Below are 16,987 nucleotides of genomic sequence, written 5' to 3'. Positions count from 1 at the left end.
GCTGAGGTATTTGATGTGGAACTTTCTTCTTCTCTAATGTTAGCATTTAATGATATCAATTTCTCCGTAATCATTACTTTAGCTTCATCTCACAAATTTTGATATGTCATTTTTTCATTTTCACTCAGTTCAAAATCTTTTCTCATTTCCTTTGAGATTCTCTCTTTGACCCTTGGGTTACTTAGAAGTGTGTTGTATAGTTTGAAGAGGTTTTCCATATCTCTTTCCATAATTGATTTCTAATTTAATTCTATGCTGGTTCAAGAACATTCTTCGTATGATCTGAATCCTTTAAAATTTACTGAAGTGTGAGGAAAGGCTGGGGTCCCATGGCGGCCTGACCAGGCAGGGGGAGAAGTGTGATCCTTATCGTGAGCCACTGGAGGGCTTTCAGCAGGGAGGGATTTGGTTTGGATTGCGTTTCTTAATGAGCATTGTGGCTGTTGTGCAGAGTGCAGTGTAGACATCAGGGACCAGTTTGGAGCTACAACCGTGGTGTGAACCAGGGTGTAGCCAGAGTGAAGGGAAGTAGGTGGATTTGGGAGCTGTGAGGAGCAGGAGTGACTGACCCAGTGTACACGGGGTGAAAGAGGTGAGTTGAGGGGCCTGAGATTGAGGTTTCCCAGAGTGGGGTCTCCAGGGAAGGGCATGAGGGTAACTTTGTGGCAGGGCCACAGATATCAGGGGCATGGAGGGGTGGAGACGAGGGCTAGGAGCCTCGTGTGCTGGAAGGAGCCCTGGGCTAGGATCGGGGACCGGGTTCGGCCGTGTTTCCACAAGCTGGCCCCTTCACCACTCTGCACTTTTGCTTCCTTGCCCATCTGAGATGGGCAGTCAGCCTCGACCATCCCAGAGTTTTCACAGCCTGGACAAGGGAGGTCTGGGCATGAATCAAGAAAAGGTGTCCCCTCCAGAAAACAAACAGCAAAAGGGTGCCGTTTGGCTGAAAGCCGAAAGTTAAGGTTCAGTATTACGTGCCCTGACATCTGGCAAAGCCGGAAGGCCTCGGCAGGCCTGCCTGTGAGCTCCCCTTCTCCCCTTTCACTCCACCCTGTGGATGAGGCTCCCTGGCCCAACAACCCTCATCGAGGGGACCAAGAGGGGTTCCTCTTATCCCTACGCTTGTAAGGTTCCGTTTCTCCCCAGCCTGCAGCATGATGAAACAAGCCAATCACACCCTCCCGCAGAAGCCAGGAGTTGCCCCAGCCCCTTCTTGCTCCAAAGCTGCCTTCTCGCAGCCCTGGCTGCTCGCTCAGATCCTCAGTGCACCCCGCCCCATGTGGTCCGCATGGCGTGCAGTGTCATCTTCGCGGGCTCTGAGTACGTGTGTGGTGACCTGCTGCCAGCCTCCCCTGTCTGGTGTTTGGTGGTGTGTTTGGCCATCTTCGTAACCATAGGGCTGGAAGCCCTCCCTCACTGATGAGTAAGTGAAAAGTGATTAAAACAGCTCTTTTTTTTGGAGTGGACACAGCCTTTGCTAGGGTAGGTGGTGGGGCCAGTGTAGCCGGGGCTGAGTTTCAGACCCCACATGCCTCCTTGGCTGCGTGCCTCGGGCCAGTGCACAACCTGGACACCTGTATCTGGCAGCTCTCTCGGCAGGTTCCATTTATTTGGCCGGTGCTAAGATCAGTTCACCCTGATACCTGCCCTGGGGGGTGGGTCACGTGATCATTCTCATTTCACAGATGAGGGCTCTGTATGTGGTAGAGTGAGATTGGAACCCAGTCTCTGGTTGGCGTGGCTGAGGGAAGGTGTAAAGACATGAGCCTGGCAGGGAAAGGGAGGGGAACTGTCTCGTTATTGGTTGGGCATGGCCATCTGCACAGGCTCCTGTAGGGCTTGGGTAAGGTGGGGAATCTGATCAGGGCGGGGAGAAGAGGAGTGAGCTGTGGAAGCTGCCTTCAGCCATAGCTGTCCACTCGGTCACGCTGTCCACTCGGCCACAGCTGCGTGGCCTCTGCCATGCCAGGCCCTTGAGGTCACCCAACTCGCCTTCACCCTCTGATTGGAGAAGAGGCAACTCCTTTCCAGGAGTCTTTGACTAAAGGGGCTCCATGCAGGCACAATTTCTAGAGAGAGGTACTTTCCACAGTGACGGCCTCTTGCTGGTTGCCCTGGGCTGCTGTTGATTTCCTAGAATAATCCAAAGAAAAGCAGTGCCATGTGGTGAAGTGGGTATGACTTGGAGCTTGGGGCAGAACGGTGGTCAAGTCTTATTGGGGGGTAAACTGTATGGCATTAGGCTTTTACTCCTTTCTGTGTACCCAAGCGTGGGACAGTGCCTGAAACATAGTAGGTGCACAACAGAAATCAATTAAATTAAAGAAAAAATGAAGTCCCAGCTTCTCCGGGTCTCCGCGGGTGTCCTTAGGCAAGTTATATAACCCTGCTGCATCTCAGTTTCCTTGGCAAAGGAATTGGACTGTAATAGCACCTCGTGTGGTTGTTGTATTGATTAAATAAGGTGACATAAAACAAAAAGAACTCAGTATTATTAGTATCATTCTGACCTCGGTCACCATCAGAATTGAGGAGGCCCCATGAACACTCACCCAGGACACAATAACCACACGTCCAGAGTGCTTGCTGCAGGCCTGGCATTTTCCCAGGTGCTTTAAAATAATACTTCCCTTAAACCTGAAAACAACTCTGTGAGCCAGGCTGGGTTTTGTTTGTTTGTTTTTTTTAACACCATCTTACAAAGGAGGAGGCTAAAGCCCACAGAAGTGGTTCTGGCTATAAAATGCAGCTAGGGAGTGCTCCCTCATTTCTCCCTCTCAAAGAATGGATGTGAGATGGCACAATCTGTTCTCTGAGGGTTTGAAAGAACTCACCTGTTGATCTGTCTGGGCGGGAAATTCTTTGTGGGAAAATTTCACTAGGACAGTTGAGACTATCTGTATCTTCCTTTGTCAGTTTTGGTGAGAGAGGTTAAGTCACTTGCCAAGCCAGGCAGGTGGGGAATGTGGTCCCAGGCAACCTGGCTGCTAAGCCTGGGCTTTCAACCATTACATTTTCCTGCATGAGGTATGAACACTTTCTACCCATGAGACTTTGGATAAGTCACTTTCTCTCTCTGACCCTAGTAATAGCATGGGGATAGTAATAATACGTTTCTGGCAGGATTGTTGGAAAGATTAAATGGTTTCAGAAACACAGGCCTTGGTACTCTTGAGCCTTTGCCCTGGGCGGCCCAGGCCTGTCTCCATCTTGGCCCAGGAGGAAGCCCAGCCCGACGCCCAGGGATCACATGTCACTCACTGGCTCTCCAGGTCCTGGATAGTGTCAGGGAGCGGAAGTCCCTGGGTCTCCGGGAGGAAGAACAGCACAACCAGGCTGGAAGCAATGGAGATAACGCCATAGAGGAGAGGAGGCAGCAAGGGCAGGGCTTGGCGGCTCATCAGGATCAGGGGACCCATCATAGCCCCCAGCCGGCCCACCGTATGCAGAATGCCATCTGCTGTCATCCTGTGGGTGAAAGGGAGGGCCCAGATCCCTGTTACAGCTGGCCCTGTGGCAGGAAGACAACTTGGCTGGGCCCATGGATGCCAGGGGAAGGAAAGCTGGGCTGAGGGCATTGCCCTCCTCAAGGCCTCCTCTAATGCCACCTCCTCCACAGAGCCCACCCAGATTTTCGCATCTAGTGTTTCAGGGGAAATCTCTAGGGCCCACCTCATTTTCCCCACTCTTGGGCAACTTAAGGGCTTCTCCATGCTCCTGCTAGGCCACTGAGCTCCCAACTCAGGCTTTCCATACGATATCAACAAAATCAATAAATGCTTGTCCAAACAACAAATTAAAATATGGAGAAATGAGTGAGTGGTGGAAAGAACACTGGGCTAAAAGTCTGGAGAGCTGGAGTCTAGTCCTACCCTTCTGCTGAGCCAGTCCTTCACCCCGAGCCTCAGTTTACCCAAATGTCAAATGTGGGTGTGGCCTAGACTCTAGACCACTGGTTTTCCATTTGTGTTTTAGGATGCCCTTGGGCTCCAAGGAGGTGAATTGGGGCTCTCTTGGGGCAGGGAAGGAGTGGTGGGAAGTGAGTTGAGGGTCCCCACTGCCACCAGGGCAGCTCTTGGTCTCCTAATAGGGGTTCTTACAAGATTCCACCTGGATAGATGACTCTGTGGCTCAAAACGGTGTGAAAACACAGGCCCAGATGTCCCCAGGGCTCTACTGTACTGCTTCTGTCTGGGCCGAGACTCTCAAGGGGAAGAGCTGTCCTGTGGCGGGGAGGGGGGCCCTGAGCTGCCCTGGCAGCATTTCCCTGGCTGCCAGGCCCTTCTTTACCCTTCCCACTGCCCTCTCAGGACAGCCCTGCTGGCCCTGGGGCATGGCCTGCAGCCCAGCTTACCGCACTGGCGTTGGGAAGAGTTCAGCCTTGTAGATGGTGAAGCAGGTTAGGCTTATCCCAAAACATCCCTTTCCCAGCACAGCAAAGACCACACGCAGGGTCTGCAAATCTGGGTACAGGAAGGGGTGAGAGTGGGGTTTGCCCTGGAGGGTACCCAGGGGCTAGTCAGTGTGCGGCCAGCCAGCCTGGAGCAGAGGGGACCCTGGGCTCCCTACAAGTCCCTGGCCCTGCTGGCTTGTTGCGGGGCTGCCCAGGGCTGGGGTTGGAGGACAGAGCATAGGATGTGATATCGCGGCAGGTGGGCCCGAGGGGCACAGGCAGAAACCCAGCCAGGTCTAGGGTAGCTGAGCCTGGCAGGCCGTAGAGGCTGCACTGAAAGCCTGCCCCCCACCCCGCGGCTCCTAGGGTCCAGAGATGCCTCTTGCTATGAAGGAGAGAGCGCCGGGCCCGGCCCACAGCAGCCTTCCTGCTGCCCCCCAGCCTGCCTGTGTGGGGATGGCAGAAGCTCTGGCCTGGAGCGGAGGTCCGGGCCTCCTTTTGGCCGCAGGCCTGGCCTCCCCAATGCGTTGCTCAGAGGAGGCGCCTGAACTGCTGGGAGGGGCTCGCCGTTGTCGGTTTCCTCGCAGGTGCTCGCGCTCAGAGCTTGGGCTCTCACTGCAGCCTGCAGGGCCCCGGCCGCCTCCGTCCTCGCTCAGGCCTTCCCCTGCCAGCTGCAAGGCACCCTCCTGCCTTCCTCCCGGCTCTGCCGCCACCGCAGGACTTGCGGCCCTGTCCCTTTCCCCCAGTCTCCCACCCTCAGCAATAAAAGGAGACACGGAGAGGGATTCCAGGTCCTCACAGCCTCCCTCATTCAGAAAGAAAACAGGGAGGCAGCTCCTGGGGCCAGGGAGGGGATGTGGCCCCACACTGAGAGCAGTGGGGTGGGCAGGGAAACAGGGCCTGGTCCCACCGCCCAGCCTGCCCGCCTCACCTTGCGGCACCAGCATGTTGGCCAGAATGGCGAGGCCGGCCATGGCCTGGGAACCAGCTTGGATGGTGCGGCGGCCAAGGAAACTGAGCAAGAGGGCAGTGGTGGCCCGGCCCAGGAAGTCCACGGCCCCGAAGAGGGCCTGGAGGAGGAAGATGTCACGGCCCAGGCTCTGCAGGTCGAAGATCAGCCCGTAGTAGGAGATCAATAGAGAGAAACTGCAGGCAAGGCTGGAAGTCAGGTCCCTGCCCTGCCTGGGAGAGGGTGCCCCAACAGCAACAGCACCTCCCACCAGGAGCTGCCTGGGAGGACATGGCCAACCCTGGAGGACAATCCTGGGCTTGTCTTGGCCAGCGGTCCCAGAAGCCTGCCAAACTCAGGACACAACCCCAGGGTCACGCTCTTCCAGGAAAGGGCAGGCAGGGTGGCTCCCCCATCCCTTCACACACGGGCTTTGTGTCAGGGGCAGTGATGGGCTGGGGCGTTGCCTCTCTGGCTGGGACCAAGTCTGCCCTCGGGGGCCTCTGAGCTGCCCCTCACTTCCGGCCTAGCCCTCTCTGGCTTTGATTCTGATAACCAGTCACACTGTGCCTTTGTCTTGGAAGATGGGAATCATGGCAGGACGGGGCCTCTGAGGAGACCCTGGGCTGCACTGCCCAGACTGCATTCAGGAAGGAGAGCCTGTCCCCCAGCCCCTGGGAGTGCTGCCCCTCCTCTTGGGAGAGCAGCCTGTGACTGGTTCATGGGGCAGAGGGACCACCCATTAGGGCCCCAGCTTCCACGCTCCCAGGGGCTGGACTGAGCCCAGGCTGTGGCTGCATCTCCCCTTCCCTTCCCTTCTCCATCTCAGGGTCTGCTTTCTGCCCACTCCCCCACCCCACTGGCTCACGAGTAGCTGGATTTATGGTATTTAAATTCTCATGGTTTGGAGATCGGATTTGGATCCACAAGTGGCTGCAAGGTAAAATTCTTCTCGGCCACATTTAAAATCTGTGCTCTCCCTGCTCAACCCAGACGCTCCTCCCAGCCCTCCCCTTAGGCGTCACCTGATTACATCACCCAATAAACATCGGAAAACACTAGCCCAACAAGGCAGAGTAAAATCGCACAAGCCGCAGTGTTTCATGAAGTTTATGTGAGTGACGTGAGAGTCACTGGCCTGGTGCTCAAAGCGGCCGACACTGGAGCCTTGGACAGATAACAACTGGGTTAACAAGTCAAGACAAGAAAACCCACAAGGTCACTCGCTTCAAAGCCTCTGATTTGAATAACAAAGGTTGCAGAGCCGGCCCCTGGGAGAACTGAGGAATCCTGGAAGTTTTTCTTTTTTTAAAAAAAGAACTGGTCCTGGGTGTTTGCAGCGAGAGCACTCCTTCTGATTTATCAGAAAAAAATTGAAGTTTTTAAAAAAAGGCATTTGATCGATCTTTGTTCTAAGATGTAGCAAGTATTTGCCATCATAACCCATACGTGGTTAAATATAGCATAAAAGAAACGTTTTCCTAAGCTTCAGTTTTATTTCAAGATAAAAGTCCCAATCAAACCAGGTCCTTAGGTTTTTTTTTTTTTTTTTTTTTTTTACAGAATCTTGCTCTGTCGCCCAGGCTGGAGTGCAGCAGCACAATCTCAGCTCAGTGCAGCCTCTATCTCCTAGGCTCCAGTGATCCTCCTGCCTCATTTTTTTGATTTTTAGTAGAGATGAGAGGGTCTTACTATGTTACCCAGGCTGGTGCTGAACTCCTGGGCTCAAGCGATCCTCCTGCCTCAGCCTCCCAAAGTGAGGGATTACAGGCTTGAGCCACCGCACCTGACTGGTCCTTGCTTTTTAATATGCTCTTTTGGATGTCACCGGAACTGAATTTGTTTTAAGGGCCTTTTCCTGGGCCCAGATGACCTTGGGTCCCGGGGTGGGCCAGGGTCTGGTTGTGCAGGCCCCGGGCAGTGACATTGCCGGTAAGCCAAGTGCTAGCTCAGCCCGGTTCCAATGCAGGCTCTATCATCTTGGGCTTGTTCCTTACCCCTCTGGGATCCTCTTTCCCCATCAGTAAAGTGGGGTTGCATGGAGGGGTCAGCGAATGCAGGTTCACCCCTCTAGGATCATGGCCATGGTCTCTAGGAAAGTGGTAAGTCTCTAACGCTGACAAACAGTGGTACTCCTCGGCCGGGGCCGGCTGTGGCTGGTCCCCTGGCTCTAGGGACCCTGGCTCCGCCTCTGTCTTGAGACCTCCCTGGGACCCTGGGACCCCTAGCCTAGAGCTGCCTTTTCCTCTGGCTTCCTGCAGATGGCAGCCTCCAGACCCCACCTGTGCACAGTCCCTCTCTGCTGCCTGCTAGGGCTCCTGCCTCCTGGGGCTGCCTGCGTCCTGTCCCAGACAGAAATGCACTCCCTTGAGGCCTGCGGGTGCTGTTTCCCCTGGACACCCTGCCTCTTGCTTGTCCCAGCTCTGCCTCCTGCCTGTCCCAGCTCTGCCTCCTGCCTGTCCCAGCCCTGCCTTGGGGAGGGACACCAGGACGGCGTACTTCACCACCAGCATGGCGCAGCTCCTCCAGCGGAGCACGGGCACGCAGAACAGGTCCAGCACCGACCGCGGCTCCTTTGCAGAGGCCACCTCCTCCTTCACGCTGGACATCAGCACCTTCCAGGGAGAATGGGGGCACCGTGAATGGTAGGGCAATGGCCCTGCCCCACCCCCTGTGCCAGACAACAGTGTCCAAGTGGCCAGAGTGACGGGGAGCCTATCCAGGGCCTCAGCTTCTGGAAGCCGGATCCCTAGGGGAAGGGGCGGGGATGGGGCAGAAAAGGTTCTCTCCAGGCCCTGGCTCTTCTGCAGGTTTGACTCAGCCCTGGTCCTCTCAGCTCTAGCTTGCCTCCTTCTGGAAGCCTTCCCTGATCCTCCCACCCCATCTTCACTCTAATTTCTGGCAGCACCTGTTTCCTGAAAGCGTGCACGTCCTGTCCCAGGTCAAGTCTCGCAGACAGCAGCATCTCACCTCTATGGTCAGGTTCTTGGCCTCCTTGTGGCCATTTATCTTGGCCACCTTTCTGAGCTCCTGAAGCGCTTGATCTGGTTTGCCCTTAATAATCAGCCACCGGGAGGATTCTGGCAGCCACCTGTAAGGCAGGTGTGTAACTGGGAGTGCACTGGGCTCTACCCCGGGGCGGGGTGGAAAGGGGCAGTGGGCATGGACCCTCCAGCTGAGATAAGTGACAAGGAGGCAGATGCTTCTGTGCCGCTGCTGCCCAGCTAGCAGCCTGGCAGTCCCCGGTGGTTTCAGAATAAAGCTGAGTCCCAATGCCTGGCCGCCCACCTTCCCAAGCGAGCCACCTCCATCTGGCTCGCCTGGCTGCCTGGGCCCTGCCCACCTGAGCCCTGCACATAGCCAGGGCACAGGTGGCCTGGGCATGGGTGTCCCCAGAGGTGGCCGCTTTACCAGTGATTCTGGGGCCATTTCTAGGATAGAAAGGTCACTTGGTGCTGGGTTTGTTTGTTTGTTTTTTTTTTTGAGATGGAATCTCGCTCTGTCACCCAGGCTGGAGTGTAGTGGTGCGATCTTGGCTCACTGCAACCTCCGCCTCCCAGGTTCAAGTGATTCTCCTGCCTCAGCCTCCCGAGTAGCAGGGACTACAGGTGCGCACCACTATGGCTAATTTTTTTGTATTTTTAGTAGAGATGGGGTTTCACCATGTTAGCCAGGATGGTCTTGATCTCCTGATCTCGTGATCCGCTCGCCTCAGCCTCCAAAGTGCTGGGATTACAGGCTTGAGCCACTGCGCCCGGCCGTTTTTTTTTTTTTGGCACGTTTAAAACATCCCCAGGCAGAACCAGGTGATTTTATAAAACCAGTCTGTTTCTCCCCAACCTCAGGGGCAGATGGGCCAGGAGAAGCATTTTCCTGGTGGAAGGCACAGGATCTGCCCAGCCCACCGGCTCCCAGCCCTGTTTGCAGGGAAGCTAAGAAGGACTTCTGGAGGCAGTTTGATGTAGCGGTGAAGAGTTAGCCTGCCTAGGTTCAAATCCTGCCTCTGGCATTCACCGGCTGTGTGTGACCTTGGGTGAGTGACCTACCCTTTCTAGGTCTCGGTCCTTCATTTGAAATTGGCGGTAATCGCATCATCTTACTTATTAGAAGATGGTTAATACGCACCTGGTGTTATAAACTGCACCTGGTACACACCTGATCAGTGTGGCGGGGATGGCCTAATTATTGTAATTATGGGATGTCCTTCCTCTTCACTTATTGATCTGTGTATGAAATGTAAGCTCCATGGGGCCACTGGTTTTTGCCTGTTTTGTTCACTTGTGTGTCCCCAGCACCTAAGACCCTCTGCACCTGTCTGTGTCTCCTTCCTCAGTGCCAACCCAAGGAGGGATTTCCAGACCTTAAGGATTTTTGCGGCCCCTAAAATTGTAGTGACAACAATCTATTTTCATATCCAATGTTGGTTCGCACTGTATGTGAAGGAGTGAAGCTGGTGGGTGGGGGCTGGTGCAAGCTCTGGGGGAGGAGGATGCTCACAGCCTCAGCCCAGGGGACAGCGGTGGTGGGGCCTGGGGGACCGGGAGAGCGGCTGCTTCCACTGTGGCTGAAGTTCGGCCCAGTGCCCCTGGATCTTCCAGTTTTTCCAAAGAAGGTAAAAATACTGTTTTTGTGTGTTTTTGAAAATCTTCTGACTTTTAAATGTTAGCAACTAGTTACAAATGTATTTTTTAAATCACCATTTGAGCCAATGCTGTGCCGGCCCATCTTGGCCTGTCTGGGCTGGATGGGAGCCACGGACCTCAGGCTGCAACACTCAGCCTAGGACTGCCAATCTCCAATGTCCCTCCCCAGCAAGGGCGCCGCTCACGCCACGGCCCTTCTGTGGCACTCCAGGGCTCTGGACCTACGGCCAGCCAGAGAGGTGAAAGTGAAGAGTCCTCCTCCCACCCTGGGTCTACTAAGGAAAAGGTCCCACATCATACTGACCAGGATATCAGGGAGATGGCAAAGAAGGGCACTGACGCTGCCAGCTGGAGGGTCCTCCAGTCCCGCAGGGCAAAGGCCAGGCCGCCCAGCGCTGCCTGGCCTGCACTGAAGGCGCATCCCACCACCGTCATGGTGACCGCCCTCCTGCTGGTCGTGGTCCACTCCACCACTGAAGGATGCAGACATGTGCAGGTGAGGCCTCATGCGGCAGCCTGAGCCCCATTCTCTCCTGCCACCCCCGCCCCCATGGCAGGAGCTCGCTGAACCAGGGACTCACTCAGTGTTAGTGAACTCAGAAAGATGCCGGCCATCCCAAAAGCGGCCACGAACCGCAGGCCACAGTAGATGACGAATGTTGGGGCGAAGATGGTGCTGGTGCCCGCCACGGCCAACTGCAGGCAGCACCAGCGCAGCATCGGCTTCCGCCCAAACCTGTCACAGGAGAGAAGCACACGGGGCCTGGAGAGGGACCCCTGAGGACGTGGATTTGTGGGCAGGTACTTGCCTTCTGGGAGTTCAACAACGCCAACTCCTCCTTCTTGGAACTTTTAGGGGTACACTCAGAGTGCTTTTGTTATAAAAGTGGCAGGTACCTTGCCACGAGAAGGTGCAGTTCAGTTTCAGTGTTTAAGAACATGGGATTTGGGGCCAGGCACAGTGGTTCATGCCTGTAATCCCAGCACTTTGGGAGACTGAGGCTGGAGGATCACTTTAGGCCAGGAGTTCAAGACCAGCCTGGGCAACATAGTGAGACCTCAGTCTCTACTAAATAAATAAATTAAAAAGTTAGCCAGGTGTCTGTGGTCCCAGCTACTTGGGAGGCTGAGGTGGGAGGATGGCTTGAGCCCAGGAATTCAAGGCTGCAGTGAGGTATGATCACGCCGCTGCACTGCAGGCTGTTCAACAGAGTGAGCCTCTGTCTCTAATAAATAAAAAAGAACACAGGTTTGGGCATCAGATGCCTGGGTTTGAGCCCCAGCTCTGTCCTTCCTGGGTGACCCTGGGCATGTGACTCGACATCTCTGAGCCTCAGTTTCCCCATCTGTAACATAAGGGCATCCATAAGGACATGCCTCACAGGGCTGCTATGAGAATCAAGACACTGGGCAAGGGGCTGGGGAGTGAGGAGGCCAAGACTTTGCAAGCCGCTGCTCTCACCTGTGTGCTGTGAAGGGGGTGCTCATGGGGCGGATGCAGAGCCCTTGGCCCCTGCCCAAGTGCCCTGGGCTGCGGTGGCCTCCAGGACGGCTGAGCCTGAACCGGAGACTGCATTTAGTGCCACTCAAGCCCGTGCTGCTCAGAACGGAGAAGCAAGGCGGACCTTGGCCGTGCCTGTCTGAGCAGCACCCAGGAGCAAGGACACTCGCTTCATCCTCACGACAACTGCGTGGGCAGGTACGAGGCCCCACTGCTGGGGGGAAACTGAGGCCCAGAGAAGGGGAGAGATCTCCAGAGAAGGGAAGAGATCTACCTTGTAGGACAAGGCTGGGCGTGGTAAGGCTGGGATTCAGACCCAGGTAGTCAGACCCCAGAGCCGGTAGGGTGGTGGCAGGAGGGAGCAGGAAGGCAGTCCTCCATTCGTGAAATAATGACTGCGTGTCTGCCATGGTGCTGAGCTGGGCTCTGGAGCACAGTCCCTGGGTCCCTGTGTGCTTGTGGGGACGTGGACAATAAACAAGCCTTGAGCCAGCCAGGCATCATCAGAGCCAGGCACTGTGATGAGGGAAGCAAAGAGGGGCTGGGACAGTCATGCCTGGGGCTGGGCAGGAGTCTCTGACTCCATGGCCTGGGAGGGCCTCCCCAGGGAAGAGCATTGAGCTGCGGCCTGCATGTGGGCACCAAGCAGCATGGGCAGGAGCTTCTGGGTGAAGCACAGTCACCGAGGCGCTCTGCAGCGGTGCAGGGGGCTCCAGGAGGAGGCTGGTGGAGCTGGGGGTGGATGGAAGCCCAGCGCAGGGCAGGGGGTAGGCAGGAAGGGACTGTCCTCAGTGCAGCGGGACCCTTGGAGGACTTCCGGCCAGCTTTTATTGACCAGATCAACCTCCAAGATTTTGCAAAGTCACTCAGTGTTGTGGCAGCGTGGACGGCCACTGCAGAGGACACCTGCGAGGGGTTGCAGCCTGCCTGGTGAGAGGATATGGGGGCTCGGGCAAGGGGATGCTGTGGCAGAGAGGGGCTTGGGCTGAGTGTGTCCTGGAGGAAGGGCCAGGTGAGTGTGGAGGTGAGGAAGGGAGGCCAGAGGACAGCGCAGGCGCACAAGAGTCCCACAGGTTGGGGGTCTGTGTCCTCCGATGAAGGCTGCTGGGGGAGTGAGGGGGCGTGGCGAGGAATCAGCAGCTCAGCTCCCAGAACAGGAAGAGAGGGAGGAGGGGGAGCAGGAGGAGGGGGAGCGAGAACAGCTTCCTGGGAGGTGGAAGGAAAACCAGGAGTGAGGATGTTCTGGAAGCCAAGAGAAGAAAGCGTGTCACAGAGAACGCTTCTTCCCACCAGCAGGCCTAGGCTTCAGTGTCACCTGGTACGAGACGTTTCCAGTCCTGCCGGCTGGCCCTGGCATGCCCATCACCCGTGCCCTGTTCCCCTAGCCGGCCTCACGTTCCAAGGTGGCCTGACTTACTAACCTGTGTCCTGAGCCCTGCTTGGCTCCATGCTGGGGAAGGGCAGACACTTGCCTCCCACCCTCCCCACCGCCCCTTCCCCCATTTCTACTAGGGGCGTCCCTTGCACCTGGCCAGTGTTTGGCCCACGTGAGGCTTCTGGAAAGGCCTTGAGACTGGGGGACAAAGGACAGAGGAGAGGAGGATGGGGAGCCAGGACAGCTTTGAGGCACAGGGTCCAAGCACGACCACATGGAGGAGGCCTGTGACCATCTGGCCGGAGTATGGAAGAGGGAATGGGGGCGGTGGGGGATGGCCTGGGGTGGCCTCCCTGTGAGGGGAACCCGGCCAGGGTCTGGGGGGCCTTGCTGAGGTGGGGACCCAGAACAGCCTGTGGGTTGGTGGGGATGGCCAGGGGAGGGAAGAAACAGAGGAGGCAGGAGGGAAATTGAAGCAGGGATGGGGTGTTCGCCTGACATTTCTGAACCTTCTGCCCCATAGTCTTCAACAATGTTTTGAGGGAGCTGGGGGCTGGAAGGAGTGGAGGCACTCACCGGTAGGAGAGGAGACCCCAGATAAAGGAGCCCACCAGGATCCCGGACATGAAGATGGACTGGCTCAGGGGCTTCAAGCCCTGGGAGCTGCACACCAGGTCCCACTGCAAGAGGAGGGTGCAGTGGCTCAGCTTGGGGGGTGTGGAATCATAGGGCTCGGCACGGCCGAGGAACGCCTGACCCACACTGGGGTCCCTGGACTCCCAGTGCCAGGTCACAAAGGTAGAGGGGACCTGCTGGCCATGGGGCTGCACCTCCCCACGGGAAGCCCAGCTGCAGGACAGCATGCGACCTGGCTCTGCGTCTGCCAGCTGTGTGGAGGCCACTCCACGGGGTCCACTGGCCCCCTCATGCAGAGGACAGGCTCTGACGGGCAGCAGGGCCTTGAAGGGGCAGAAGTGGTAGGAAAATGAACAATTTCTTGGTAAAAAGAAGTTTGGCAGTTTAATGTGCAGCTGTGTCCAGCAGTACCTGGCAGTGGTGGGCAGTGAGGTGGCAGGCAAGGTGGGCAGTGGGAGGCAGGGGCAGGGAGTGGCTGGCAGGGGTGAAACCACAGGCTTGGCTTCCACCTCTACTGAGTGCTGGCCAGGTGGATGTGGCAGAGCCACTGTCTGGGCTGGGCTATCCTTTCCTCTAGAGACGGAGCCATGATCTGGTGCTGTCATCAGCGTTGAGGGTGACTAGAGAGAGCTTGGCACGGTTCACTGGGATTTTTACAGTGGCTCCAGCCCAGGACTGGTCATCCATTGCCTGAACACCCCACACCCATCCCCAAGTCCGTCCTCCACTGAGGCCCGACAACTCCCCCCACCTCTCTCTTTCCCCCTCCCACTTGGGCAGCTGCAGTAGCCTCCAGCGGGCCCCCCATCCCCCCACAGAGCTTCTCTACCCTGCAAAGTGACCTCTTGAAAATGCAAGTCAGACCAAATCACTTCCATGCTCCAAACCCTTCAATGGGGATGATGAGGATGAGGTTCTTTTGCATTTAAAAGAAAATTCCGGGCACAGTGGCTCATGCCTGTAATCCCAGCACTTTGGGAGGCCAAGGCGGGTGGATCACCAGAGGTCAGGAGTTTGAGACCAGCCTGACCAACATGGTGAAACCCCTTCTCTACTAAAAATACAAAAATTAGCCGGGAGTGGTTGTGCATGCCTGTAATTCCAGCTACTCGGGAGGCTGAGGCTGGAGAATCGCTTGGACCCAGGAGGCGGAGGTTGTAGTGAGCCACGATTGCGCTATTGCACTCTAGCCTGGGCAACAGAGCGAGACTCAGTCTCAAAAGAAAAATTAGCTGGGCATGGTGGTATGCGCCTATAGTCCTAGCTACTGGGGACACCAAGCCACGAGGATCACTGGAGGCTGGGAGTTAGAGGCTGCAGTCAGTCATGTTTGGGCCACTGCGCTCCAGCCTGGGTGACAGAGTGAGACTCTGTCTCAAAAAAAAAAAAAAAAGAAAGAAAGAAAATCCCAGCTCCAGAGCATGTCCCCGCACCTGCTTCTGGCCCCTCAGCACCTATGCCCAGACGCACGGGGCCTTGTTCGCTCCTTCAAATCCCAGACATGCTTCTATGCGTGACCTTTGCTCTGTGGGGCTCCTGACCTTCACAGATTCCTCCTCTCGCCATCCAAGTCTCAATGTCAATGTAGCCTCTTTGGAGAGGCCATCCCCAACCATCTGCCTGAAGGAGGCTGCCCCTCCTCGCCCCTTGCAACCTTGCTTTTGTCCCTCATGCAGACTGCTAGGATTGAATCAGGCTCCAGACCCTGACTGCTGGGACTGAATCAGGCTCCAGGACACTCTAGCTGTGTGCCCTGGGACAGCCCCTTGACCTCTCTGTGTTTTCCTTTTATCCGTTATTAAATGGAGACTGTCACAGGACCCATCCCACAAGATTGTGGTGAGGTTGTGGCAGCAGGGACACATTTGGAAATGTGTCTGCCACTTTGCAGGTGCAGGGCGAGGGGTGGCTTTGCTGCTAGAAGGGGTTTAAATGTCAACTGAGTGAATTCACCAGTGGAATGGATGCTTCTTGAAGGCTCCCTGCTCATGTTGGAACCGGAGCCCCGATCCGAATCTGGGCCATCATCACCGATCAGGAAATGGGCATGGGGTGACCAGAATTCTTTGCTTGGCCAAACTTTAGTCAGGTTCCTGAGCCTTCTCCTGGGCCCATCTGGGGGCTTCCTCGTAAAATCCAGCTTTAGCAAAGAACCCTGCTGAATCAGTTTAACAAGAACCCCCCTGCCCCCAGCCTCGACATCTGATCAGGTTCCTCATCCTGCACCACCTCTAGGGTGATGTGTTGTCACCCTGGCCTATCTCAGCAAGAAACCTGTTGGGTCAGTTCAGCCAGACCCCCCCTTACCCCTGATTTCCCCCTGCAGCTGAGTTGCCTGGAGTCACGGCTAATGGGTCAGTAGGGCCGGGACCAGGCAAGGCTGGTGAATGTCCAGGTGCCAGCATTCAGAGGTGCCCACCCAGGTGCCCCCCGCACTTCCAGGAGCCTGGGCTGGCCCCATCTGTAGACTGATCCCTGATGCCCACTCCCCTGTGTGTGGCTGACGAGGGGCTGAGAGGCTCGAAAGGAGGCAGGTCCCTCCCAGGACTGGACCCTGGAGTCCAACCAACCCGATCCATGACTCTGACCTCCAAGGTGACGGGACTTGAGTGGCTCTGGGGGAGGCCCTACCTTGGCCACGATGGTGGAGGTGAAGACGCTGCGGTCATAGACCCAGCCATCCACACACGGCTCTGTATCGGCCTCACTCCAGCTGGTGGCCGTGGCATTGGAGTCCAAGAGCTGCCACTGTGGCTGGCGGAAGCGGCGGCACTGGTGGGGCCCCTGGTTGGGGCCTGGTGGGATGGAGATGGTCAGAAGGGCCTTGGGGGTCATGTTTGTGGGAACCGCAGAGCCATTGTCCAGCATGTGTGTCCAGCAACGGTGGCCTGGGACGGCGGCTGAGAAGTTCTCCAGGAGCATCTGGGAAGGTATCACGAGGCAGGGGAGGACGAAGGTGAGCACCTGCAGGGTCTGGAAGAGGCCCACGCCTCCGGCTTGCTCCAAGAGCTTTGAGAACGCCATGAACCGAGCTGCCTCGGCTGAGCTGACCTAACTGCTGTTTGGAACCGACTGCAGCCACAAGATCCAGGGCCACCAAGGCCTTCTGCCTTCCTGCCCCTCAGCCGAGTTGGGGGTGGGGCACTGTCCAATAACCAGTTGAGTCAGTCCCGGGAAGGCCTATGATGCCTCGGGGAAACTCCTCCTTATCTTGTGTCCAGGAGTGACTGTGCAGATGCCCCAGCGCTCCGCTGAGGGGGTAAAGGGGACTACACTCACTGTGCCCGGGCTGCCTGGGGCATCTGAGCTGCCCACCAAGTGTGGACCAGAGGGCTGAGCCACCTTCTGAGTTCTGCAGCACCAAAAGTGAAAGTCAGGCAGATTCTATTTAAAAAGACAGGGTGCTTTGATGTTACTGAATTACAGTTGGGAAGAAATATCAACTGGGCTGTTGCCTCACTGAGTTGGTTAAAGTTTAATCTCAGCGTGG

General features: G+C 56.4%; 1 protein-coding gene across 2 annotated transcripts; it reads right to left on the bottom strand.

Annotated features, from left to right (window-relative positions):
- Window positions 1-227: 227 nt before the first annotated feature.
- On the bottom strand, window positions 228-16,573 carry SLC22A11 (solute carrier family 22 member 11). Of its 2 annotated transcripts, XM_032151858.2 has the most exons (10): window positions 16,129-16,573; window positions 13,438-13,541; window positions 10,567-10,721; window positions 10,290-10,458; window positions 8,313-8,433; window positions 7,842-7,957; window positions 5,325-5,539; window positions 4,355-4,463; window positions 3,262-3,468; window positions 228-2,133 (listed from the first exon to the last, which is right to left on the bottom strand). In XM_032151858.2, exons 1-10 carry the CDS (start codon window positions 16,519-16,521, stop codon window positions 2,070-2,072), a joined length of 1,653 nt encoding a protein of 550 aa, XP_032007749.1. In that variant the 5' UTR covers window positions 16,522-16,573; the 3' UTR covers window positions 228-2,069. The 2 variants fall into 2 exon arrangements, with proteins under 2 accessions (XP_032007749.1, XP_032007750.1); XM_032151859.2 differs by lacking the exons at window positions 4,355-4,463; window positions 5,325-5,539.
- Window positions 16,574-16,987: the final 414 nt, after the last annotated feature.

The sequence above is a fragment of the Hylobates moloch genome, unplaced genomic scaffold (genome assembly GCF_009828535.3).
Source record: "Hylobates moloch isolate HMO894 unplaced genomic scaffold, HMol_V3 SCAFFOLD_5, whole genome shotgun sequence".
NCBI classification, from domain to species: Eukaryota; Metazoa; Chordata; class Mammalia; order Primates; family Hylobatidae; genus Hylobates; species Hylobates moloch.
This window is presented reverse-complemented; position numbering and strand designations above follow the sequence as displayed.